The following is a 27,146-nucleotide window of genomic DNA, read 5'->3' as shown; positions in this document are numbered from 1 at the left end:
GCACCCAGGAGTATTTCAACTGTCCCCTACAGAACAAAATGCAAAAATGGAAGTGCATCAACTAGTATTTCAACATTGAAAAAAAATTAAACATAGCATAACATAAAACATAGCCATAAACAACAAAAGTGTTGTGCGAAATTAGGAATCTTTTATTCTAGAACATTTTCTCTTTTATAGAAATCCTGCAAAGTTGTGTTGCATGATTAGGCTTTTTATTAGTATTGCCTGCTTTCAATTAAACAGCAGCAATCAAATAGAAAATAGGCTCAAGGTGAAACTTCTATACAGCTCATTTTTTATACTTCAATAATTTCTCTAATGAAGCATTGACATGGTTGACTGGTAAGCAGTTTTCTGCTCAGAATTAGATTTTGTCAGGTAGCACTGGCGTTAACATACAAGTTTATTTCCCCAGTATGTTTTGACACAGAATACACAATGCACTATTATTATTTTATGTACTGTAGTGTTGTGGAGCAAATAAGACTTAAAAGTCATCTGTACTGCTCTCAACTGTCCTACATTTTCTGCTCTGGACTCTGGAAACTGACAGTATGTTATGAGGATCTGGTTTGATTCCTTCAGCTGTGACTGAGTGACCCAAGACTTCTACTTGTTGTACACAAAACACGCATTTGTCATGTGTTCAGTTCGAGTCCTCTTTCTTTGAGACTTTCAATGACTTTTCAAAGTTTCTTTCCCAGCTCTGGTTTCATCTCTGCAAATACACTGACATCATCCAAGTACCATACTACACCAGTCAGCCCACATACAGTATAGTATGTGGTCTTTTTTGTAAGCCTATGGTGAAATAGAGCATCTAAAGGGGACCTTACAATTATGATAGCACCTACAACTTCTGATCAAGGTTGTAAGACTTCGTCATTCTATATCCAGATTTACTCGCCAAATCCCAACCTCCCTTAGTCGTCCCAACCTCTCACACTTCCCACTGCTTAGTCATCCCAACTCAACATCCAATATATGATCTATATTTTACTGACATATGTTGCAAATTGCCTTTCTGAAAATAATAGACAGCGCAAATAGACGAACTGATTTATTGTATGTTTTCAATACAGAAGGCAGAAAGAAACAAAGTGAACTAATTTGGGGAGAAAAAGAAGCTGTGTTTGAAAATCCCATCCATCTCTGCATTCTTCCATGAATCAAAATGGTGAGCAAGTGCTTTTCATACTGCAACTGAACATTCACAGGTAAGACAACACCAGCACAGAAAAAAGAAAAAAAACCCCACAACATCTTGTAAGTGGGATCAATGAAATTACATGAAAGAATACAATCAGTTGGTGTGAGATAAACCAGGACAAACATTGTAATGGCACTCTTGAGTAAATCCTTTTAAAACTAATGAAGAAACGCTAGAGGAAACACTCTTGTAATTTTAAGGATTGACAACCTCAAATTCATTAAAAAGAAATTTAGAATACATGTATATAAGATGGTCAGCTTTGGCTGAAACAGTGGCATAGTTTTAACTGAATATACAGTATTCCTTGTGGAATTTATAGGGGATCATGAAAAATATAACACTTGTCAAGTCAAGTATATTCAGTGTAAAACTAGGTATGTGCATATGTGCATATTCTTTGGTCTAGCATTCAATAACCACTTAAGACAGCAAAAAGGAATTTGAGACATATGGAGTCTAGCAAGATAAACAATCTAGTTTCCTGAACAGCATGAGCAAACAAAATGTTTGGGTCATTTACGGATAACACATGCCAAGCTGTGTTAGTGTTGCAAATAGATGAAAGGAACATGGCAACTTTAGTCAGTTTTTATTGATATCACCTCCATAGCATAACTCTTAAAGCTGGCTTTAAAAATGCACCTAGTCACAATTGCTCAAGACACTAGGTGTCTTCAACGGACTCACACCATTGAGATACACTGCTATGTGTACGACTGAGACCTTATCAGAGAAATTGTGAAAATGTCCTCTAAATAGGGAGGGATGATTACTGAGGGATGGCAAAATGTGCACACACACAAACATACACACACAGTGCACACTGTTTGTATTTGCTGATATTACTTGTCGAGGTAAACATGTATTCCCCCACTGCACTCCCTGGCACTGAAATAATAATCACACACTTCAAAGCTATACACAGATATATGCCTACTAAAGCATATAGTGCTAAATACTACATGGTGTCCCAAAAGTCTCCATAAATAGGGGAAATTAACACATTTTAGCAAAATGTCTTTTTTTTACATGATTTTTGTTCCAGATAGCCTTTAAGAATGTCTTTGACAAGAGAAAAACATATTGAAATCGTTCTCATGGCTGGATCGGGAAGCTGTCGCAAAGTTGCGATGAACTTAAACAGGAAACATGGCGAGCACATCTCACAGGACACTGCTGCCAAACTTCTTCAGGAATCCAAAAAGACTGGAAGTGTTACGGACCAACCGAGACGTGGACATCCACGAACATCCACTGACGAAGGTACATGGTCCCCTACGTGTGGAGACTTTTGAGACACCCTGTACAATTCACCATTATGTGCCTTAACCAAATTGCTGATTATATTGTGACTTGGTCAATAAAGTGGAAATGGCCATATACAAAATGTGCCCTTGGTCTCATTATACTCTTATAGCTTTCATAAATAACTGACAAAATTAAATGCATTTACCTGAAGAGATTATGTTGACAAGATGTTAATTATTAAAGAAAGCTGCATATTTACAACAGAGCTCAAAGTACATCCTGGCTGCCAGACTACATAAAGGACAGGCATAACTTATGGTGTATTACTAGAAAGAAAACCCAAATCTGTGAAGGTTAGTATATGATAATGGAAAACTGAGCGGAAAAATGGGATAACAGGATACTTATTTTTAGTGCTGTTAAGTAAACTGGGCAAAACAGTACTTAGCATTTGAACCAAGAGAATAGCTGTATTCATTAAAACATGATTCAGAAGACTTTTCAAAATGGCAGCCTGTTTACTAATGGATGTATTCAGTGCAATTGCAAACAGGTGTCATTTATTTAGGAAAGACAATGAGGATATTAATGTAGTGTTCTATATGGAGCAGAAGCACCAGGTTTTGGGGTCCCATCACTCTGGACCTTCTTATTTCGTTTCGATCAGCATTCTTATGTCTGAAAGAACATTTTCTAAGTCCATCTCCTTTCTCTCTCTGACGTAGCACCATGCTGTTTTTCTTATGTAAAACTGGAAACTAAAAGCCAAATGCAGAAGGAGTGTGACCAGGTTAAGTCCTCTTCATGCACACTTGACATCTACTGATGTGAGTTCGCAGATTCCCAGCCTTTAGTGTGGTGGGGACAGGTTTGCTGCAAAGAGATATGGAAATTAATCAAGGGAATTTAAGCTTGAATGATCTAAAAACACAGCAATGCAGCCAGACAGATAGCTAATATTAGATTATAATCTAGATAATATTAGATTAGATTGGGAGACAATTAGAAATGTGCCAGTTTTGGAGGAAGTCACTCTGATATACATATTTTCCAAGTAAGAGATAGCAAATAAGTGTCAGAATCTTTTAGAGTTCTTATGACAACATACCCAGTAAGCAGAAAATGACTATAGATCATTATCCATGACAGACTGGACAGACTGGCCAGACTGAAATTACATATTAAAAGATGTTGGTCCTTTTTAAGCCTGTCCTGGTCTACCATGATTTGGATCCCAACTATTCATCCTTTTAAACCTATATTAAGTTTGATGTATTCAACCACAACAGTCATCTTTTCAGTGTCATCTAAAGGTCTGGATCTTTCCCTCTTCTAATAAAAAATCTAGCTGTCCCATTAACATTACAGTTTTAAATGTCTTTGTGCTCACTGTATATACCAAACCTTGTTGGCATGAAGGTATAACCATCAGGTGGAAGTTTACAAACATACATACAGTGAGGGAAAAAAGTATTTGATCCCCTGCTGATTTTGTATGTTTACCCACTGACAAAGAAATGATCAGTCTATAACTTTAATGGTAGATTTATTTGAACAGTGAGAGACAGAATAACAACAAAAAAATCCAGAAAAACGCACATCAAAAATGTTATAAATTGATTTGCATTTTAATGAGGGAAATAAGTATTTGACCCCTCTGCAAAACATGACTTAGTACTTGGTTTAAAAACCCTTGTTGGCAATCACAGAGGTCAGACGTTTCTTGTAGTTGGCCACCAGGTTTGCACACATCTCAGGAGGGATTTTGTCCCACTCGTCTTTGCAGATCTTCTCCAAATCATTAATGTTTCGAGGCTGACGTTTGGCAACTCGAACTTTCAGCTCTCTCCACAGATTTTCTATGGGATTAAGGTCTGGAGACTGCCTAGGTCACTCCAGAACCTTAATGTGCTTCTTCCCGAGCCACTCCTTTGTTGCCTTGGCCGTGTGTTTTGGGTCATCGTCATGCTGGAATATCCATCCACGACCCATTTTCAATGCCCTGGCTGAGGGAAGGAGGTTTTCACCCAAGATTTGACGGTACATGGCCCCGTCCATCGTCCCTTTGATGCGGTGAAGTTGTCCTGTCCCCTTAGCAGAAAAAAAACCCCAAAGCATAATGTTTCCACCTCCATGTTTGATGGTGGGGATGGTGTTCCAGGGGTCATAGGCAGCATTCCTCCTCCTCCAAACACGGCGAGTTGAGTTGATGCCAAAGAGCTCCATTTTGGTCTCATCTGACCTCAACGCTTTCACCCAGTTGTCCTCAGAATCATTCAGATGTTCATTGGCAAACTTCAGACGGGCATGTATATGTGTTTTCTTGAGCAGCGGACCTTGCGCGCGCTGCAGGATTTCAGTCCTTCACGGCGTAGTGTGTTACCAATTGTTTTCTTGGTGACTATGGTCCCAGCTGCCTTGAGATCATTGACAAGATCCTCCCGTGTAGTTCTGGGCTGATTCCTCACTGTTCTCATGATCAATGCAACTCCACGAGGTGAGATCTTGCATGGAGCCCCAGGCCGAGGGAGATTGACAGTTCTTTTGTGCTTCTTCCATTTGCGAATAATCGCACCAACTGTTGTCCCCTTCTCACCAGTATGCTTGGCAATGGTCTTGTAGCCCATTCCAGACTTGTGTAGGTCTACAGTCTTGTCCCTGACATCCTTGGAGAGCTCTTTGGTCTTGGCCATGGTGGAGAGTTTGGAATATGACTGATTGATTGCTTCTGTGGACAGGTGTCTTTTATACAGGTAACAAACTGATATTAGGAGCACTCCTTTTAAGAGTGTGCTCCTAATCTCAGCTCGTTACCTGTATAAAAGACACCTGGGAGCCAGAAATCTTTCTGATTGAGAGGGGGTCAAATACTTTTTTCCCTCATTAAAATGCAAATTAATTTATAAAATTTTTGACATGCGTTTTTCTGGATTTTTTTGTTGTTATTCTGTCTCTCACTGTTCAAATACAACTACCATTAAAATTATAGATTGATCATTTCTTTGTCAGTGGGCAAACGTACAAAATCAGCAGGGGATCAAATACTTTTTTCCCTCACTGTACAATGGTACTTAATGATTGATAGTTGATCAATGTGTTTGACATGAGTTGATGTAATAGCTGTTGTCAAAACACAACATACATTCCAAGGGGTTCCAAAGTTTTGAGACAATTACTTTGGATGAATTCATGCGTTTAGCCCACAATGACACTCTTCTCTCATGATGTCCACATAAACACTACCAGTGTTTAAATTTTATTATGATAATCACATTGTATTGCATCATGAGTGGCTTCAGGAAGGGCTTTAATAACCTAAGTCATTTGATGTAAGCACTGAACCACGGAAGTGCAGGTACCAGGCAAACAAAATGTTTCTGTTCAAGACCTCTACAGATGGAATATTTGCATAAACAAGTGTTCTGCTACCCTCTAGTGACTAAAAAAATACATTTGCTTTCATCCTGAATTCCCTGAGGTTTAATTATAATAACAATTCTGACTTACTTAAGATATTAGGGCCAAATATGGATCTATTCTGGAATAAACTGCATCCATAAAGAAGGCGTAGTTCTACACAATTATGGAAAACCAAATTAAAGAGCTGAAAGTAGATAGCTTTCCTTTCCTGCATATGGAAATGGTAAATGGTCTGCACTTATATAGCGCTTTTTTAACCTTAGTGGTTCTACAAAGCACTTCACACTGGTTCTCAATCACCCATTTACTTCCATGCAAGGTGCTAGCTTGCCATCAGGAGCAACTTGGGGTTCAGCGTCTTGCCCAAGGATTATTTGGCATGAGGAGTCACGGGGGCTGGGACTCGAACCGCCAACCCTACGATTAGTGGACAACCCGCTCTACCACCTGAGCCACAGCCGCTCCTATATGCATATATTAAGAGTGGAAGAATATTAGAATTTGCTAATATCTACCTAAACATCTCACTATCCTCGATGGTGGCCAACCAGAAGCTGTAGGAGTTAGCATAGTAGTTGCAGGTGCCACGGCCATGACACTCGATGAAGGGAGCCGAGCGGAACTCCTCCAGACAGGAGCCAGGAGAGGCCAGAGCCTGACCAGAGCCCTCAGCCCCTGCACTGGTGTGCTGAAACAGAGACAGAAAGCATGGCACATCGATCAGCACTTGGTTGTTCAGAGCTCAATTACAACATGTATAAATTCATAATCCAAAATTGACACATTGTTTGCTGTTTTCTCTCACCATGACAAAGGAATAACCAATCCACAGAGATAACCAGCCTTGAGGACAGGGTGGGATGGCTACAGTCTGACTGTGCACAGCAATCACCATGGCAGGAGCCTCACACACTGCACATCTATTACAGGACACACACACACATACACACATCACTGCAGCTAGATACACCAAGACATTCAGTTGCACACTCTCCGACATGGACACACAAACACACTGACCTGCTGATGAAAGGTTTGATGCTTTCGCCAGTGATAGGAGCCATGCTCATAGGCATGGGCTCAGGAGATGTGAGCCAGTAGGAATAGTCATTACGAGAGGCAAAGTTACACACATTGTTGATGTTGCAGAAGAGGAATGGCATGGGGCTGAACTTCCTCAAGCAGCTACCAGCCGTACCTGTGAAGAAAAACAAGCAATTGATTATTCATTTGGAAAAATATCAAATTATTTAGTTTCCTATTTATTTGGCAGGTCCCCAATTTGCTTCATTCAAGTGGGAATGTATGTGCAACACTGACCCAGGTCTTGGCCATGAGATCGCTCATTTCCCTGCACATACAGGAGAGAGTACCCCTCATAGATTGGAGTGGTGCCTTGTGGACACAGGGGCACTTCAATGGATTGACTGTGCCGAGTCACTAGGAAGCCATGGTCCATAGAGGAGGGTCCAGGAGGACCAACCTGACCTGGGACACCATCAGGACCTGGGGGGCCTGGATATCCTCTGGGTCCTAAAGTAAGCAGAGCAAAATGCAAAGGAAAGTGGGAGAGTGTGAAAAAATTGCACAAAATTGCCAAATTATATGAGGATGCAAGCTCATTATACCAGAAGGTCCAGTATGCCCAGGTTCTCCTTTAGCTCCAGGAAACCCATTGTATCCTGGTGCCCCATCCTCTCCTTTAATACCCTGCATACCAATCAATCCTGAATAGGTAAGAGAATGAGAGAAAGGGAGACTGAGAGGTCAAAAGACAGATACACACCTCATAAGTAAGTAATATACAATATGGTTTACTGAAGTACTGTTTGCATAGATCAAGATCATTTACCTTGCTGTCCTTTTGGTCCAGGATACCCTGGCAACCCTGGTAAACCTTGGGGACCCACTGGTCCTGGCAAACCAATGTCTCCTTTTATAAAGGTATTGATTCCAGGAGGTCCGGGAGGGCCGTCATTACCTGGAATATTAGATGTCATGAAAGAAATTATTTATAAGACCGACTTGAAAAAAAATGTCAACTGCCAAATGTGTACATACTAGAGTATGTACTTACATCATTCAGTAGTAACCCAAAAGCATTCACAGATTAAAATAATATTATTCTACACACCTTTAGTGCCTGGAAATCCTCTGTCACCAAGCTCTCCTTTGAAACCAGTCAGTCCAGTCTCACCCTTTAATCCTGAGAAAAGCATGTTGCAATGCAATCATATACAGTTTATTTCTAATTAGCAATACATAATGACACAGTTGATACAAAATGAGCAACAAGAAAGAACAGTCATGCACATGAGAATCCAACACCTTGTGTAGACATTTCCTTAAGTATATATATATATATATATATATATATATATATATATATATATATATATATATATATATTTTTTTTTTTTTTTAATATGCATGCCAATTTTTCTGCTTGTCTGAACTGCTAAATCCCACTGTACCGTCATTGTCCAGCACAAAACACAGCAGAATATGTGCAGTCTATTTTCCCTTCTGTTTTCTATTGCAGAATTGCCATGTACAACATGTAACAATATACTGTACACATTAGTTATTTGTTATTATACATGTCTAATTCAACTTTCAATATGGCTCTCACCTTGGAAGCCAGGAAGGCCCGGAGCTCCCATTTCACCCTTTAGTCCTTTATAGCCTGGAAAGCCAGGTTCACCCTGAATCACATGTAAAACACAATTATGAAATATGTCGTTGATCTTCTTGATCTTGTCTTATATTCCTTTTGCACTCAGTTTAACTTACAGTTTGACCAGTGAGGCCTTTATCGCCTTTCAAACCCTGAATACCCTGTGTGCCTGGGAAACCTTTATCTCCTTTCTCTCCTTTAGCACCAGAACTACCTGGAACACCTGCTGGACCTGGAGCACCAGTTTGCCCTATAATTGTGATATGGAAAAACCAATAAATTACACTATCCACTAGATTTAATTCATCCACTATATTGTACACTATACACTACTCACTATAACAGTGTCTATAAGCCATATTATAGCAGAAGAGGTTTACCTGGCTCTCCAGGCTCTCCCTGAACTCCTTTATCCCCTTTAGGCCCCTCCATTGATGGTCCGGGTAGTCCTCTTTCACCAGTTCGACCCTGACTACCTACATATCCTGGCAAGCCTTTCTCTCCTTTGCTTCCAGGAACACCAGGGCTTCCAGACATGCCAGGGGGACCTGGGTTGCCTTTTTCACCTAAGGATGGAAGAGGAGTTTTCTGGTGAAAAAGCAAGCACAGCTCAATATCTTAATTCTGAGACCTTTTGCTGCCAATGTATGTTGTATTTGCTGAATTTTCTTAGGCTATAAATGGTTGTAATAGTAACAGATTTGGATGATTTGGCTACAAGCAGTTTCCAATTTTAATGGGTGTTCTATCTGAAAGGTACTGAGTGCCAAAAGAGCTTTGAACCATGGAGTTTTTTTTTACTCCACGTTATAATAAATAGCAGTATGAAGAAACCCCTAAACTTCACTGGAAGGGTGAACCTAATGTGTTACTGTAATACCGCTGTATTTTCCATTTGTGTACAAAAAGGCAAAAACTTTATGAATAGAATATATGCAAGATGATGCCAATTTAATTTACAAATTATGTCATATGTCAATTCATTTGGGTGGATCAGAAGCTGACCTTTTGTGCCTGCCTGCCCAGGGGTTCCAGGAAAGCCTCTACCAGGTAAACCTAAAGCAGAAAAATCACACAATTAATGCTGCAACAACTAATCTATAAAATCGATAACAATTGATAATTAAAGTAATCGACAATGAATTTCATTATGGATTAGTTGGGTCTGTGACATCACTGTGGATAACCCCGTCAGTGACATCACTTCACAATGGTGAAAAACGCATTTCTATGAATAAAACACATCTGAGAAACAGCGGAGGTCACAGAGTGTTGCGGGAAAAGTCCCCGATCCAGTTTTTCCAAAACACGAGAATGTTAATATTAAGCGCTTCAAACAAACTCGTAAGTGTATTAACGTGGCTTGTCGTGTCAGATGTTGCGACAGATGCGTGTGATGTTTAATGTGTTCTAGACATGTTTTCTTCGGTGCAAAAATGACATTTTTAAGTTTATATCCTTATCTGTAAATGTTAGAAATTCACACCAGTACTTCCATTTTACATAAAGGCTCGTCCTGACAGCGAGTGAGTCTCTGTTAAAGTTCACTCAATAAGCGTGAGTCCACGCATCAATCAAACAGCATGCAATAGAAAGGAAGCTCAATAACTCTGACTAAAATATTCCTTTTGTTCAAATATGTTGTTTGATGCTATATTTGGAAACAAAAGTAATTGTGTTTTTATGAGAGAAGTAACTGAAATGGGGTTATAACATGTAATTAAGCATGTTATTTAAAAAAAAATGTATATAAATGTAAGAAGTATCATACATTTACAGACTAAAGTAATATGTTACTGTGTTCAAATGCATGAATGTGTGTTACTGCAGAACATTCAACCTCTTACACTTAGTTTGTGCTTTTGTTTTTCTTTTTTAGCATTTTTAATATCGTGATTTAACTTCTGCTTTAAAGCTTGTGGATAATCAGTTGGTTTTTTTTGTTGTCAAAATATGTTCATATTTTTTAAAATCCTTTGCACAATGTATAGCATAGCCCACATAGATACATTTAATACCTTTTTCATAGCCTTCAATTTGCACAGTGTTTGTGTCATGTCATGGCAAACTCATGACTCCATTTCCCAGAATGCACCACAAACTACAAACATGGCCAACGACTACAACTCCCAAAACTACTCAAAGACATGCCACCTTCTCCTGAGGACTAATCAGAGACACCTGTTCCCAAATGACTTTGTTTACTCCTTTGAGCTTGATTTCTGCCTTACCTGCTCTAGCCTGTTTGCCTGATCGCCTTACCACTGCCTGTCTTTGTTTTTGTCTTTTGCCTTGCCCTCTGGATATTATAATCTTCATTAAAGGTCTTAACCTGCAATTGCATCCATCCTAACTCAATTATGTGACAGTTTGAAGGACAACATTGGGCAGAATGTGAAATAACATGTTTTTTTCGAAGAAAAAAAAATACAGAAAATAAAAATAGGTCTTTTAATCCAACTAATCTATTAAGCGAAGAAATAATCGACAGATTAATCAATTATCAAAATCGTTAGTTGCAGTCCTACATACAATCAACACATTTCTTTTCAGTGTGTGTGTGTATATATATATATATATATATATATATATATATATATATATATATATATATATATATACACACACACACATACATGCCTGTTTACTTTAAAGTTTACAGACTAATCTTGCAGCTAATTCTTTAAGCATTATTTCTATCACTGCAATATGTATACCATTCATATACATAGTTATGCTCACATCTTTATTTGCATTTGCATGCAAGACTCCATAACTATTGCATGGTTATTTATCCATTTCCAAGATATCCACTACAGTTTTCTTTGTCAAAATAATGTTTATTCACCAACCTGGTTCACCCCTCTCTCCAATGGCTCCAGGGACTCCATCTGTTCCTGACTCTCCTTTCTGTCCATGTGGCCCTGGGGGACCCTGCAGACCAGGTTCACCTGGACATAGAAAAGTTTCAACAGGATTATATATTTTTGTGTCTGTAGAACTGGAGAAAATTGTTCTTGGAAAGTGTGTTATTTCCTTCATAATCTCAGAAAAGACATACATTGGAATAATGAACAAAATAACTGCACGATAAAGTAAGTGTTGCAGTGTACAAATAGAAGCTTAACATTTCAACTTAACATTATTATGCATTTATCCATGGTTAGAAGGTCTTTTTACCCACCTGGCCGTCCTTCAAGACCAGGCTGCCCTGGTAATCCAGGTAACCCAGGGGCTCCTTTTTCACCTGGTACCCCAGGGCTACCTGTTCAGAAAGCAAAAATATCTGCATTTGATGAAAGTCAGCAATGTACATTCAATGGGCCATATTCAATGTTGAGTTAAGTGCACATAATGAAGAATTAAAACAGGAATGGTACATATCGATATTCAGACCTCAGACATAACTACAGACTTAAGCACTATTCAGAAGTTACATGATAGTCGTGAACACAGAATGGAGTTTGCCTAAAACAGAAGTATGTCTTGCTTAGACTTGTTTCTGACCATGGACCTAAGCCCATTTTTTTTCCACAGTATCATTATATTGTTAAATTAAACCAAATTGTTTGTGGTTAATGTGATAATACAACAAGGACTATTCATGCGGCAAAATATTGACAATATACTATATTCCTAGTAAATGTTTATTTGAATGCTTGTCATCTTCTAATTCATATTAGTTTTTTAATTTTTCATTTTGAATTCATATAATCAAATTACATTTGGTAAAAAAATTATATTTCCTTTTTCAGTCCACATTTTCTATCCCTGATTTTTTTGGGACTTAAAGGCATGCTTATGTTTAAAGCCAGTGGTCTAGACATTATTTAAAAACTCCATCTCTTGAACTTCTACTCAAAAATCTGGCAACCGCCTGGGGATGTGAATCACAAATAGGTGACTTGCAAAGTCTGAATGGTGCACTGAGAAAAGCAACTCAAGCAGCTCCGTAACCTGACTTTGAATATGTGTAACTTTCCCCTTATAAATATTGGCATACCTTTAGGATTTAAGTTGCCAAATCTTGTACAACAGGGCAATATTTTTAGGTATTGGTTTGAAGATACTCATTGATTGGTCATCTACAGCATCGTGCTTTGTTATCATAACGTCATGGTGTGACCAACACTATACCACCATCTTGATCTATATTGAGGAGTGTCAATGGATGACATTACTGATAGGTTATGGTATGGTTCATTGTGCAAAGTGATGTGTGTTTGGCTGGAGGATCACATGGGAATAATAAAATAGTCTATTTTTAAGACAGAAAGCAGAGAAAAAAAGACCAAGGCAGGATTATTAGCATTCATTTTCAGTAACTGCTTTATCCTAGGTTGTGGTGGATCTGGAGCCTACCCCAGGAACACTGGGTTTAGAGGCAATTTTTTTGTATAACTAATCTGTGAATCCCACACTGGCACATAGGAAGCTTGCGAAACATTGATCTGACTTGAACCAGGGAATCTCTGGGTGTGAGGCAGCTGGGATTTCTACCCACTGCACCACTATACCACGAGCAATCTATTTTAAGCTACAGTATATTAACTAGCACGTGAGACATTAGAGAGAAATAGAACTTGCCTGGGTAACCAGTCGGGCCTATGTCTCCTTTTGACCCTGATGTTCCAGGTATACCGGGGATTCCCATGGCACCTTTCACTCCCTTTTGTCCAGCATCCCCAGGGAAACCAGGTGGGCCCATTTCACCCTATATGTATAGGATACAGGGTGTACACAACACAAACATCATAAAGAGTGGTCTGAGCTACCACTTTTCATATAATTTTTAAATCAGACTTTCTTTTCTGAAAACTTTTAAAAAGTAATGCATTTGACCAACACCCCATGTCTGCACATAAATATGTACCTTCTCACCAGGGATGCCAGGAATTCCTATGCCTGGCAGACCTGCCACTCCCTTTTCACCTTTTCCTCCTGGATCACCCTTAAACCCCTGATGACCAGGCTGCCCAGCAATACCTTTAGTGCCTTTTGGCCCAGATTCTCCTGCAAACCCACATAACAACAGGTCACTACTAGTGGTGGCTTGTCCATAGGGGCATGTGGGGCAGCACCCCGCCATATATGTCAGCCATTTAAAAAAGTGTTCATCTTCATAGACCTCATTCACAATTCAATACATTTTGAATTCCACTGAAATGGTAATTACCTCTTTAGAGTGACTAACTTTTTTTTTTTTTAATGTTGCTATTTGACAGATATTCCTTTGATTTGCTTGCCTTTCTAGATGCTGTGCAATTGTGGGGTTCCCCGCCCCACTTAGCTTCCAGGGAGTTATTATTACACCTAGTTGTCAAAAATGTAACTGCAACAAGCACTAACAGAGGTCCATTGGGGAAGGAATCCTGCTGTCCCATGCTAGGGGGAGAAGCAAGGGACAAAACAGTTAATGGGATTGCCAGATTGGGATAGTTTAAAGATATTCAGTGGCCACCAAGATCTTGTTTCATAGCAAATACTCAGAATTACATTTATTAAATAGGTAATAGTAATAGTTTCATTAGATACTTTCTTACTCAAGTAGATGTTTCTATGAGAACTTTGATTTTTACTTGAGGTTTTTTTTTTGGTTTAAGGAATGGTTTGGTGTGTTTTGTGCACTTTCGAATCAGGAATCTCCATGCTCAGAGGCATGTCCTCTACCTCCACTCCACTAGGTGGATTGGCTATGGATTGGGTAGGCACTGCTACAATGCAATAAAAGGAAAAGGAGATGCCATATATATACACACATACAGACAGACAGAGTTTCCCTCTTTTTGTGTTAGTTCTCTTATTTTCAGTCCTGTCATAACTTTTTTTTTTCATGGCCATGCCTTAATTCTCTCTAGTCCCTTCTTCCTTTTCTTAAACACCTCTGACAATAACAAACATATGTTATTATATTCTTCTTCTTCTTATAATAATAATAATAATAATAATAATAATAATAAAAGCTTACACTGGGTTTTCATTAATAGTTTTTGTTAAATTAGCAATAACAGAACTAATTACTATAAAAATCTAAGCAAAAACAAGTCTAATTATTTAATAACATTATTTTAAGCTGAGATTTTGAATTTGATTAATTTATTTATCTTCCTTGTCTTCCTTATAGTAACTTTTTGTTAGAAACAGTAATGTTACAGAGTAGTATGCTTGTTCAGGGAAAAAATGCATATACATTTCACATTAGAAAAATACAGTAATTGTGTGGAATATATTTTCATAAAAAATTCAGAATTTTAGGGTAAAATTTAGTATATTTATGTAGCATTTGTATGTAGCATTTATCTAGAAAAAAACACTGATATTAACAATTGTCTATACAAGTAGGTTTTAAAGTGCCATAATATATTGACTTCTCGATTATTAAGGAAATGGTCAACTAATCGATTATCAAAATAACTGATAGTGACAACCTTACTAAATTCTGCACTATTCCACTGTTCAATTGAAGCCATTGACTTGAATTGGTTGTTTTACATGTCTTACTGACCAAGACGATAAAGCCAGATCATAAATCACTGATCAAACAATTACTCAGTACAGTAAAATTACTCAATCTGTGTTTATGGCTAATAGAGTGCTAAAATATAGCATATTCATTGCACCAGTCACCATATTTGGTACTATGCATTGCGCTTCTTCATTTGTACCTGGCAATCCCATTTCTCCCATGCTGCCTTTTAATCCAGGCTGTCCATCTGGTCCTGGTTGTCCAGGAAGTCCTGGATCACCTTTCTCACCTAAGCAGAAGACATATTAAAAATGTCACATAATTTTCTTGCACTCTTGTGGTGAGCATATTAACATATTGCTGACATGAACTTTACCTGGCTTTCCTGGTGTACCAGGCATTCCATCCTTTCCACGCATTCCAGGATCTCCAGGTGCTCCAGAAACCCCCTTCTGTCCTGTAGGGCCTGGATCCCCTAGAAATGGATATCACGTACTTCATTTACTTGCCAATTACATATGTACTTATATGTACTGATGCAGCATGGCACTAGGACTTCATTGTTGATATTCAAGTCTCCTACAGTACCTCTGTCTCCGATGTCTCCCTTCTCTCCTTTCATATGCTCCATTTCCACTTCAGTCATATTACCAGCTGGTCCTTGAATACCAGGATCTCCTCTCTCTCCTTTAGGGCCTGGTTCACCAAACTCTCCCCTAGGCCCAGTCAGACCAGGGTCACCTACCAATGTCAATATCATATTAAGTATAGCACAACCAATAAAAAAACTATTTAATTTAATTTGCTAAATTTTGTGCAAATTATTGAGCTGAGGAATCAGTAAAAGGCTGTCTGAATATGTCAGTCCCTGTCCTAGTAAGACACCTAGGTAAGATGCCTAGTAAGCATTTCACCTCTTGGTCCAATGGCTCCAGGGGCTCCTGGCTGACCCTGGTGTCCAGGTGACCCTGGAATTCCCATTATTCCAATATCTCCCTTGTGACCTAGAAATAAATATGTTCAACAGTGGAATAAGCTTAATCATTGCCAATTTTTACAGCAGAATATTCATAAAGAGATTATTACAGAAATGTACAGAGCATCACACAGCACTCACCTCTCTCCCCAGGGAATCCATCTTTACCTGGACTTCCTGGTTCCCCTGACAACCCCTTAGGCCCTGGTGATCCAGGTAAACCAGGGGTGCCTTTCTCACCTTGAGGACCAGGCATTGCAGGACCAGGAAAACCTTGTGGACCTTTCTCTCCCTTTGCCCCAATTCGACCTGTAACATCATAGAGATATAGGCGTCATCAGTGTTTTTGTGTGTCAATGTATACAATGTGTATTATCAATCATATACAGTTTAGATATTGCTACTTAAGGAGAAACTTACCTAAGGGACCAGGTTCCCCAGGGGGTCCCATCGGTCCAGGTAGTCCAGGCTCACCGTGTCCTGGGGGTCCAGGTGGTCCTGACAAACCTGGGAATCCAGGAGGGCCAGGGTCACCTGGAAGTGATAGATTAAGGTAAATCACAGATATTTTGGTTCCATTTGACTTTCTTTTAATGTTGTAAGTAGTATCTAATGATGAGTTTCTGACTAAGACACTAATGATACCAACTTCTTGTACCTTTTACACCCTGAGGACCAGGTGGTCCAGGTTGTCCTTCGGTTCCAGGGACTCCTGGCATTCCTAAATTACCCTTTTCACCTTGAAACCCTTGCAATCCTGGCTTTCCTACAGAGCCCTTGGGTCCTCTGAGGCCAATGCCAGGTTCACCCTTTATGATAATAACAGCAGTTAATTAAAACCAGAGCAACTTAGTCTGCACAAACAATTTGACATGCTTTCAAAATCAATATTTTTGTCACAATCATACTTTTTGTCCAGGTGTTCCTGGGAGTCCAGGAGAACCGTCCTGGCCTGGATTGCCAGGGTCTCCAGGAAATCCTGGTGCACCTGGTAAACCAGAGTGACCTAAACAAAAAGAGACAGAAATACATTTCTAAAAAATAATGTTGGCATTATGAATGTAGTTTATTAATAATAATGTTAGATTTAAAGCTGCACTTTTTTTATTACAACTAAACTATAATTTACCTTTTGGACCTGGTGGACCTGGTAATCCGATTCCTGGAAAACCAGGGTCACCTTTTTCACCTGGTGATCCTGGCCATCCTTGATCTCCAGCAGGACCCCTTTCACCTTAAGAAGAAATGAAATAGAATGCAATAGAATTTATTGCAATAGAATAGAATATTGCAATTAAATGCAATAGAATTTACAGCATTGAAAAACTATTACGATTAAAACAAAACTATGTACCCAAATCTATTTGAGCAAATATAAATATAGTTATTTACTGTAATTTGCCATTTTGGATCAGTGAGATAATTGATCATATTGCTAAAAGCTACGTATTAAGTTACCTTGAAGGCCATGCAATCCTGTCTCACCACGAGGTCCTGGTGGACCTGGAGGTCCTGGTGTACTTACACCTTTTCCAGGTTCACCTTTAGATCCTGTTATAAGAACGGGATACTGGTATTATTAATTTTTAAACAACAAAAAAAAAGTACAGTTGCAATCAAAATTATTCCACCCCCATTGCAAATCAGGTTTATTGTCAAAATTTACAGACTTTCAGCTTTTTGCAATGAACAAATTAAATAAAAGCAATCAAAATAGTTCAACACAACGAATGCTTCAAGTGTTTTCCTCAAATTCAACTGAAACTGTAACTTATAATGATTTCTCCAGTTTCAAAATTATTCAACTCCCTAAATAGAATCCCTCACAACAGCACAAATATGCAAAACAGGTGTTGTCTCAAGCACACCTGATGCAATTAATCAAGGGTTCATTAGTTGCACCAGGTGTGCCTGAGCTGGAACACATGAAATATCTGAACTGGCCAGGGGCAGAAATAAATGAAATACCTGGTCGGGGCAGAAAAAGAAAGCTATCAATGGCTGCAACCAGATTTCTGAGAAGGCGGGTTGTGAAAAACCCTCAAGGGACTGGAAAAGACCTGCAGCAAGACTTGGTGGCAACAGGCACTGAGGTTTCAGTGAGCACAGTAAGGTACATACTAAACGCAGAATGCTTCCATGGCAGAACTCTGAGACGTACACCACTACTGACCCAAAAGCACAAGAAAAGTTGGTCCATAATCATATAAAAAAGCCACAGAAGTTTTGGGATTCTGTTCCGTGAAACAAAACTGGAACTTTTCAGCACGATGGATCAGCGGTATGTCTGGAGGAAGAAGAATGAAGAAAGAACACTCTGTCCACAGTCAAGAATGGTGGTGGCTCAGTGATGCTCTGGGGCTGCTTTGCATCCTCTGGCACTGGAAACCTGCAGTGTGTGGAAGGCAACATGGATTCATTGAAGTATTAGGAAATCCTAGGAGAAAACGTCATGCCGTCTGTGAGGAAGCTGAAGCTTGGGCGTCATTGGACCTTCTAACAGGACAATGATCCCCAGTATACTTCAAATTCCACCAAGGCTTGGTTGCAGAAGAAGTCCTGGAAGATTCTACAGGGCCATCACTGTCACCTGATTTGAACCCCATCAAAAATCTCTGGTGAGATTTGAAGAAAGTGGTTGCAGCATGCAAAATTAACAAGATTACTGAACTGGAGGCCATTGCTCATGAGGAATGCGCTAAGATTCCTCAGGAATGCTGCCAGAAGCTATGCATCTCATTTACAGCAGGTCATAACAGCAAAAGTTTGCTCTACTAAGTACTAAAGATGCTTACCATGAAGGGGTTGAATAATTTTGAAAGTGGAGAAGTCATTATAAGTTGTATTTTCAGTTGAATTGGGGGAAACCACTTGAAGCATCCGTTGTGTTGAACTATTTCAATTGCTTTTGCTTGATTTATTCATTGCAAACAGCTGAAAGTCTGTAAATTTTGACAATAAACATGATTTGCAATGAGGGTTGAATCATTTTGATTGCAACTGTAGGTTGACATGACAATTGAATACATTCAATGACATGTGTACAGTTTGAAGTACTGGCCTGGTATTCCTGGCTTTCCTGGAGCACCAGGAGCTCCCTGACTGCCCTTTTCTCCAGGCTCTCCAGGCCGGCCAAATCCAGGAAGACCTGGGGGTCCTCTCTCACCAGGGGGTCCTATTGTCCCAGGATCTCCATCCTGGCCACGGTCACCTTTAATACCCTCTCTAGCCTTTGAAATAGTATGGTTTGTAGATTACATATATAGATATACTTTGATTTGATATACACATATTCTTTGATCTGATAAGCTTTAAGAAGCTACAGTAGATGCAACCAAAATTATGTGATTAAACCTCAAGCTCATATAATGTTCGGTAGTAATTTTTTAAGATACAAAAGCTATTAGTACTTACTGGCTCTCCTTTAATTCCTGGTAAACCTGGACGTCCATCTTTCCCAGGAACTCCATCTATGCCTGGTAATCCAATACTGCCAGGAACCCCAGGTGAGCCCTTCTCTCCCTTCAGCTCTGGGGCTATATAGATGTCACCTGGTTCACCCCTTGCCCCAGGAGCACCAATCAAACCTTGGACACCATCATTCCCCTGCAGTTCAAAGATAAGGCAAAGTTTTATATACAATGTTGTATATAGTTGTTAAACGCAAAATTGTTAAATGCACCAGCCCCCAGTGCTGGCTTCAGCACATTTGGTTCCCTAGATACTAATGGCACAGTCCAGTTTGAATATGTCCACTAGGAAAATCAGCTTTGCCTGGAGGTCCTGTCTTTAATTATGCTGGTGTATGGATGCTCTCTTATGTGGTAAACAAGGGTGCAAGTAGTGCTTCTGGAACTGGCAGTATCCTTTCAACACACAATTGAAGGTTTGTCATGCAAAAATGGCATCCACTTCTAAATCTTGCCATAGGCAGCTGCTTATGTTTCCTGTTCCAAGTACCAAAACTGCAAATTCTTTCCAATTTAAATTCTTAAATTTCAATTAAATTGTTTGGAGCCACTGTTAAGATATTCTGTATACAAAGCAACATGAATGAATGGTTAAATTGATTCATTTCCGAACCTTGCTGGCCAGATAAACCAGCTAATGACTACAGTTTGCTTGTTTGGTTATAGCTATAGTAGCACAATGAATAAAAAAATCCAGAATCAGATATAAAAATGTGTTTTTCATCACCCACCGGAAATCCAGGTGCTCCAGGAGGGCCAGGCTGACCCTTTTGTCCTTTACTACCCATTTGTCCAGGGAAACCTAAATAAAAAAGAAAAAAAGATAACAGAATATAAGTACATTATTCATATTAAACAGACAATGTGCCCTAAACTAATATGAATACAGATATGAACAGTAGGTGGAATATTCTTTATTTCTGGATTTGGTTTTTTCTGTTAAACTCATGGGGAGAGTTGCCTGATTTCAGCACTATTCTCACCCTAACTACAAGAAGATTTGAAATAAGCCAGTAATTTGTGTTTATTCAGGTTGTCTTTGTCTTATATTAAATTCACTTATGAGAGTATAAGTGAATAAAGTTTAAGTATAGCAACATTACAATACTCTGACCCCTTTCATATTAATAGTGGTTAAGAACAGATTTCTGTTTGGAAGGTCATGAGTTCAAAATCCCAGCACTGCCAAGCACTTGGGCCCTTGAACAAGGCCCTTAATCCTAAATTGTATAAATAAGATAAATGTAAGTTGTTCTGGATAAGAGCGTCTGCCAAATGCCATAAATGTTTTAGTAAAACACCAAGATATTACAGATATTTCACATGATTCAAAAGTAAGACATCTAAAAAGAAATAACTGAAATCTGGTGAGGATTTTCATTCATTGCCTAAACTGTCAACATATAAAGTCACACTACCTTGATTTCCTTTTGGCCCCTGACTACCAGGTAAACCTGGAGGTCCACTAGCAGAGCATTGTGTGCAAGTGTCTCCTCTGTCACCTAAAACAGAAAGCAAAACAGATTTTAAAAGGTCAACTAAAAACAATCAATTATCGGTTATTCCAAAAATATATATAATTAAGCAATATCAGCATGTCTATGATTCAACCTGAGGCACCTGCCCTGCTTTTCATACAAGGCTTTACAACAAGCTGTGATTTGAGAGCAAGTGACCAATCAGCTTCATATGCTTCAGACAGAGCATTGTGTGTTGCCATCCAGCAAACAGACTGACTGACAGCCTGTAGGAAGTGTAGTAATTGTTTGAATGTAATGAACTATTACTAGATTTGGAATTTTATGTAATGAACACAGACAGGCAGAGAGATACAAACAGTGAAATATAACGGTGCTGTTATATTAAATATCAACACACTTGGAACGCTGCTTGTCCAATCAAATTGGTGGACCAGAACTATCTGTTGTATAATTTACAGTAAGACCAAAAATATAGGGTAGTTAAGTACATAGTTTTAGAATACACTAAAAATATAATTAATTATGCTACACATAGGAATTCACAGAAAATAATAAGTAATTTAAGACATTTAATAGTTGTGGAAACAAATATAACTTCCACATTTGTAAAATCCTTAGATTTTAGAACTTTTGTGGTATCAGTTTATTCCAGGAACAAAATCTTTTCAGTAGATTTTCACTGTGGTTAAAATCTATTTTTTAAGTTTCTTAAATCAAATGAATTGAGATGCATGAATACATTGTTTCTCACCTTTCTGTCCCACCTCTCCTTGCAAGCCAGGAGGTCCAGGAGGGCCTGGTTCTCCAGTATTAACGTCACACTCCTCATCTGCAAAAAAAATAAAGACAATCAAAAACTTATTACAATAGGAATGGGCACAGCGGGGGTGTACAGAACATAAAAATTGTTTCTATAAGTCTTGACCAATGTAATATTATAAAAATTTGTGTTGTAGTTTTTGTAATATAAAATCTTTCTTTTTTTTTAAATGAAAAGTTTCTTTGCTAAGATTGCTGGCCTACACCTAGGCATACTAAACCAGTCTGTACTTACTTAATGGCCCTGGGGGTCCCGGTGGACCAGGAAGTCCATCAGCTCCCTTGGGTCCTCTGAGAGACTCTCCATCAGCACCTTTGTCTCCTTTCTGTCCATTCTCTCCAGGAAAGCCTGTCTCTCCAGGAGTACCCATAATGTTCTTTCCTACAACCACCCAAGGACAAAAGGAAAGGACACCACAGTGTGAGGCAGAAAACATTAATGATACAGGCAAGGGAATTAAAGAAACTTGCAGAGAAAACTTTTTGCAGAGGAATTTTCATAATTTTATCTGAGCGTTTACAATGGAGTTTGGGTTAACATGAAGTACTTCTCTTACCTGGGAGACCAGGCTCTCCAGGATACCCAGGGGGGCCTGTAAAAAATGACCAGCTCTTAGTCTGGAATAATCCCATATTATGTTTCTAGTTCATGAAACATCATGAAATATTGTTCAGAAAGTAGCTTGCAATAGCATTTTTGTACTTGAAGGTGGGTACTTTAACTACATGTATGGAATGTACATAAAATGTACATTCCAACAGTGGAAAAGATGCTCCAATATGTTTGTCTTTCACATTCCTTGAATTTTTTTATAGGTTTTTTGGTCTATATAGACAGTTATGGAAGTATGCTGCACAGTTCAAGCTTAATCTGATCATAGCAACTGTATGTGAGCTCTATGAATGGCCAGGTTTTTATTCATGTTAGTTCTTGAATAGGTCAGCTTAGACAAAATGATTAACATCGTGTCCGGTGTGTTTTAGTGGTAATGTGTAAAAGCCATCTGCCCAATAACACTGCATCTAGGTCTGAACTTCATGGTGCCATAGGTAAAAAAAAAAATAAAAATTGCCTATTACTCAATTTTCCATATTTGTACATTGTTTTAAATTTATAAATGACATAACTGAATAAAGAAATTGAGGTGGAATTTGCATATGCTTGCTATACGATCAGATTTGACCATACACAAGTTTGATGAATAATGTTCAATAAGCATGTTGGCATTGAATTCAAAATTACTATTTTTTACTGTGTAGTTCAGAAGTAAGGAATGTAATTTATATGCATCTGTTCATCATTCTGACTTACCCTTCTCTCCAATCGGTCCTGGTAAGCCTGGAGCACCTTTAGGGCCGGGTGCACCATGACCCTTTAAAAAATGCATTTAGATATAAGTATATTAAGACCTTCAATCAAATTTGAGCCTGTTTATAAACTACCAACTTGGTGTTTACAATTTTTTTTTTACTGTATACTATGTATGCTGTATATGTACAGAACAAAATAAATAGTATAAATAGAAAAGGAAATGGTTGGATTCTTACATATCCGGGAGGTCCTGTCTCCCCCTTTTGCCCCTGTTAAAAAGAGACTAACATCATATTTCGTGTAAAAGCACAAAACAAGATTAATTTACCTGTTCCTGTAGCATACTGGTAAAAGAGAAAATGCAATCACCTTCGTCCCAGAAAAGCCATCAGTACCACGGTCACCTTTTTCCCCCTTTTAGAAAGAAACAATATTGTGAAATATTTAACATATGTCTTCTTTTGTTTAGGTATATTTTATCTTACATTAAAATCTGGTAACAGATTATGGAAAACATGCATTATACCTTAGCTCCATTTTCTCCATTCTTTCCTACTTTTCCCTAATAGCCAAAAAAAAACAACAACAAGACAAAAAAAAAAAAACCATCAAACTTGTATACTGGGTTACTTGATATGCATTTGAACTACTTGTATACAATGGGGGAAATAAGTATTGGACGCGTCAACATTTTTTTCAGTAAATATATTTCCAATGAGGTTATTCACATGATGTTTTCACCAGACTTTGGTATTAACTCAAGAAATCTACACATATAAAGAAATCCAAACATAAAAGTCCATAAATAAATTTATGTGTAATAAAGTGGAATGACACAGGAAAAATTATTGAAGACGCTAACTGAAATTTATTTAATACTTAGTGGAGAAGACTTTGTTTGTAATGACAGCTTCAAGACACTTTCTGTATGAAGAAATTAATGGGTCGCAGTATTCAGGTGTGAGTTTGGCCCATTCTTCTAAACATATTGTCTTTAAATCTTGTTCAGATTTTTTCTCTGAAATCAATTGAGAGTTTCCTTTTGTTGAATATTTTTTGGATCGTTGTCCTGCTGGAAGGTCCATCCACATCTCATCTTCATCATCCTGGTGGATGGCAGCAGAATCTCCCGGTATAAAGGGCTCCATTCATCATTCCTTCAATTATATGAAGTCTGCCAGTACCATGTGATGAAAAACAGCCCCACACCATGATGCTTCCACCTCCAAACTTCACTGTTGGTATAGTGTTTTTAGGGTGATGTGCAGTGCCATTTCTTCTCCAAACATGGTGTGTAGTATAACAGCCAAAAAGTTCAATTTTGCTCTCGTTTCACCAGACTACACTCTCCCAGTATTTCATAGGCTTGTCCAAATGAGTTGTGGCAAACTTTAAACGAGCTTCAACATGCCTTTTCTTTAGTAATGGAGTCTTGCGGGGTAAACGTGAGCAGTGGAGTGCATGGCCTATTGTTTTCTCTGTGATGATGGTACCTGCTGCCTCCAAGTGTTTCTGGAGTTCTTTCTGAGTGGTCCATGGCTCTTGGGCTACCCTTCTGACTATTCTTCTGACTCCCTAGTCAGAAATCTTGTGAGGAGCTCCTGTGCGTGGCCGGTTGATGATGGAGTGATGTTGCTTCCACTTGCGGATAATGCTCCCAATGGTGCTTACTGGAAGAGTCAGAAGTTTTGAAATACAGTATCTCACAAAAGTGATTACACCCCTCACATTTTTGTAAATATTTGATTATACCTTTTCATGTGACAACACTGAAGAAATGACACTTTGCTACAATGTAAAGTAGTGAGTGTACAGCTTCTGTAACAGTGTAAATTTGCTGTCCTCTCAAAATAACTCAAACACAACCATTAATGTCTAAACCGCTGGCAACAAAAGTGAGTACACCCCTATGTGAAAATGTCCAAATTGGGCCCAATTAGCCATTTTCCCTCCCCGGTGTCATGTGACTTGTTAGTGTTACAAGGTCTCAGGTGTGAATGGGGAGCAGGTGTGTTAAATTTGGTGTCATCGCTCTCACACTCCCTCATACTGGTCACTAAAAGTTCAACAAGGCACCTCATGGCAAAGAACTCTCTGAGGATCTGAAAAAATAATTTTTGCTCTACAGAAAGATGGCCTAGGCTATAAGAAGATTGCCAAGACCCTGACACTGAGCTGCAGCACGGTGGCCAAGACCATACAGCGGTTTAACAGGACAAGTTCCACTCAGAACAGGCCTCGCCATGGTCGACCAAAGAAGTTGAGTGCACATGCTCAGCACCATATCCAGAGGTTGTCTTTGGGAAATAGACGTATGAGTGCTGCCAGCATTGCTGCAGAGGTTGAAGTGGTGGGGGGTCAGCCTGTTAGTGCTCAGACCATACGCCACACACTGCATCAAATTGGTCTGCATGGCTGTCATCCCAGAGGGAAGCCTCTTCTAAAGATGATGCACAAGAAAGCCCGCAAACAGTTTGGTGAAGACAAGCAGATTTAGGACATGGATTACTGGAACCATGTCCTGTGGTCTGATGAGACCAAGATAAACTTATATGATTCAGATGGTGTCAAGCGTGTGTGGCGGCAACCAGGTGAGGAGTACAAAGACAAGTGTGTCTTGCCTACAGTCAAGCATGGTGGTGGGAGTGTCATGGTCTGGGGCTGCATGAGTGCTGCCGGCACTAGGGAGTTACAGTTCACTGAGGAAACCATGAATGCCAACATGTACTGTGACATACTGAAGCAGAGCATGATTCCCTCCCTTCGGAGACTGGGCCGCAGGGCAGTATTCCAGCATGATAATGACCCCAAACACACCTCCAAGATGACCACTGCCTTGCTAAAGAATCTGAGGGTGAAGGTAACCCTATTGAGCATCTGTGGGGCATCCTCAAACGGAAGGTGGAGGAGCACAAGGTCTCTAACATACACCAGGTCCGTGATGTCGTCATGGAGGAGTGGAAGAGGAGTCCAGTGGCAACCTGTGAAGCTCTGGTGAACTCCATGCCCAAAAGGGTTAAGGCAGTGCTGGAAAATAATGGTGGCCACACAAAATATTGACACTTTGGGCCGAATTTGGATATTTTCACTTAGGGGTGTACTCACTTTTGTTGCCAGCGGTTTAGACATTAATGGCTGTGTGTTCAGTTATTTTGAGGGGACAGCAAATTTACACTGTTATACAAGCTGTACACTCACTACTTTACATTGTAGCAAAGTGTCATTTCTTCAGTGTTGTCACATGAAAAGATATAATCAAATATTTACAAAAATGTGAAGGGTGTACTCACTTTTGTGAGATACTGTACATCTATATCCAATTCCATCAATATGTTTCGCAACAATAAAGTTGCGAAAATCTTGGGAGAGCCTATCATGAGATGTTTCTTGTGTGACACTTTGGTAACAAAAAGCCTTTTTTATAGACCATCAATTTACTAACCCAGCTGATATTAATTTGCCCAGATAGGCAGTATAATTACTTTCTAACTACTTAGGGATTTCAGCTAGTTCCTTGCCTTACCTTGACTTGGAGAACTACTTTTTCTTAGCGTTTTCAATACTTTTTTCCTGTGTCATTCCACATTATTACACATAACTTTATTTATGGATTTAATGTTGTGAATTCTTTATATTTGCGGATTTCTTGAGTTAATACTGATGTCTGGTGAAAATTTCATGTGAATAGCCTCATTGGAAATATATTTACTGAAAAAAGTATTGACGTGTCCAATACTTATTTCGCCTACTGTATATATATATATATATATATATATATATATATATATATATATATATATATATATATGTATATTGTTTACTTTCTACACTGTTTTATTTATGGTTTATGTCTTGTTTCCACCGCATTACGTTATTGGTTCTTTGATAATGTCTCAGCTGTTTTGTATTATCCCTCTTTGATTAGGTTAAATATTTAAACCCGTCGTGTGTCTTTGTTCAGGGCGAAGTAATGAGTGTCCGTACAATACTGAGCCGTTTATCCTTGTGTGTCATTTCATGGTTTTGCTCTTGTTTATAGCCTGGCATTTTTTTATTCTTGC

General features: G+C 38.8%; 1 protein-coding gene across 1 annotated transcript in view; it reads right to left on the bottom strand.

The window, feature by feature from the left end:
- Window positions 1-1,050: 1,050 nt before the first annotated feature.
- The window catches only part of col4a1 (collagen, type IV, alpha 1), a 53,732-nt gene continuing 27,636 nt past the window's right edge, over window positions 1,051-27,146 (bottom strand). The window contains exons 16-52 of the mRNA XM_053626568.1: window positions 23,612-23,647; window positions 23,455-23,499; window positions 23,322-23,354; window positions 23,086-23,146; window positions 22,331-22,366; window positions 22,009-22,155; window positions 21,706-21,783; window positions 20,892-20,975; window positions 20,205-20,275; window positions 19,418-19,609; window positions 19,065-19,233; window positions 17,462-17,554; window positions 17,133-17,237; window positions 16,912-17,009; window positions 16,662-16,812; window positions 16,424-16,537; window positions 16,145-16,312; window positions 15,942-16,031; window positions 15,616-15,768; window positions 15,404-15,502; window positions 15,227-15,316; window positions 13,435-13,574; window positions 13,145-13,275; window positions 11,746-11,822; window positions 11,414-11,512; window positions 9,567-9,617; window positions 8,942-9,127; window positions 8,678-8,811; window positions 8,517-8,589; window positions 8,019-8,090; window positions 7,737-7,865; window positions 7,513-7,611; window positions 7,205-7,417; window positions 6,905-7,082; window positions 6,690-6,804; window positions 6,400-6,572; window positions 1,051-3,337 (exon numbers count right to left, since the gene is read on the bottom strand). Of these exons, the coding sequence (XP_053482543.1) occupies window positions 3,256-3,337; window positions 6,400-6,572; window positions 6,690-6,804; window positions 6,905-7,082; window positions 7,205-7,417; window positions 7,513-7,611; window positions 7,737-7,865; window positions 8,019-8,090; window positions 8,517-8,589; window positions 8,678-8,811; window positions 8,942-9,127; window positions 9,567-9,617; window positions 11,414-11,512; window positions 11,746-11,822; window positions 13,145-13,275; window positions 13,435-13,574; window positions 15,227-15,316; window positions 15,404-15,502; window positions 15,616-15,768; window positions 15,942-16,031; window positions 16,145-16,312; window positions 16,424-16,537; window positions 16,662-16,812; window positions 16,912-17,009; window positions 17,133-17,237; window positions 17,462-17,554; window positions 19,065-19,233; window positions 19,418-19,609; window positions 20,205-20,275; window positions 20,892-20,975; window positions 21,706-21,783; window positions 22,009-22,155; window positions 22,331-22,366; window positions 23,086-23,146; window positions 23,322-23,354; window positions 23,455-23,499; window positions 23,612-23,647 (4,065 nt within the window). The 3' untranslated portion in view covers window positions 1,051-3,255. The remainder of the gene's footprint in view (window positions 3,338-6,399; window positions 6,573-6,689; window positions 6,805-6,904; window positions 7,083-7,204; window positions 7,418-7,512; window positions 7,612-7,736; window positions 7,866-8,018; window positions 8,091-8,516; window positions 8,590-8,677; window positions 8,812-8,941; window positions 9,128-9,566; window positions 9,618-11,413; window positions 11,513-11,745; window positions 11,823-13,144; window positions 13,276-13,434; window positions 13,575-15,226; window positions 15,317-15,403; window positions 15,503-15,615; window positions 15,769-15,941; window positions 16,032-16,144; window positions 16,313-16,423; window positions 16,538-16,661; window positions 16,813-16,911; window positions 17,010-17,132; window positions 17,238-17,461; window positions 17,555-19,064; window positions 19,234-19,417; window positions 19,610-20,204; window positions 20,276-20,891; window positions 20,976-21,705; window positions 21,784-22,008; window positions 22,156-22,330; window positions 22,367-23,085; window positions 23,147-23,321; window positions 23,355-23,454; window positions 23,500-23,611; window positions 23,648-27,146) is intronic.

Source organism: Ictalurus furcatus, chromosome 6 (assembly GCF_023375685.1).
Source record: "Ictalurus furcatus strain D&B chromosome 6, Billie_1.0, whole genome shotgun sequence".
Lineage (NCBI taxonomy): Eukaryota > Metazoa > Chordata > Actinopteri > Siluriformes > Ictaluridae > Ictalurus > Ictalurus furcatus.
Note: the sequence above shows the minus strand (reverse complement) of the source record. Positions and strands in the feature narration are given on the sequence as shown.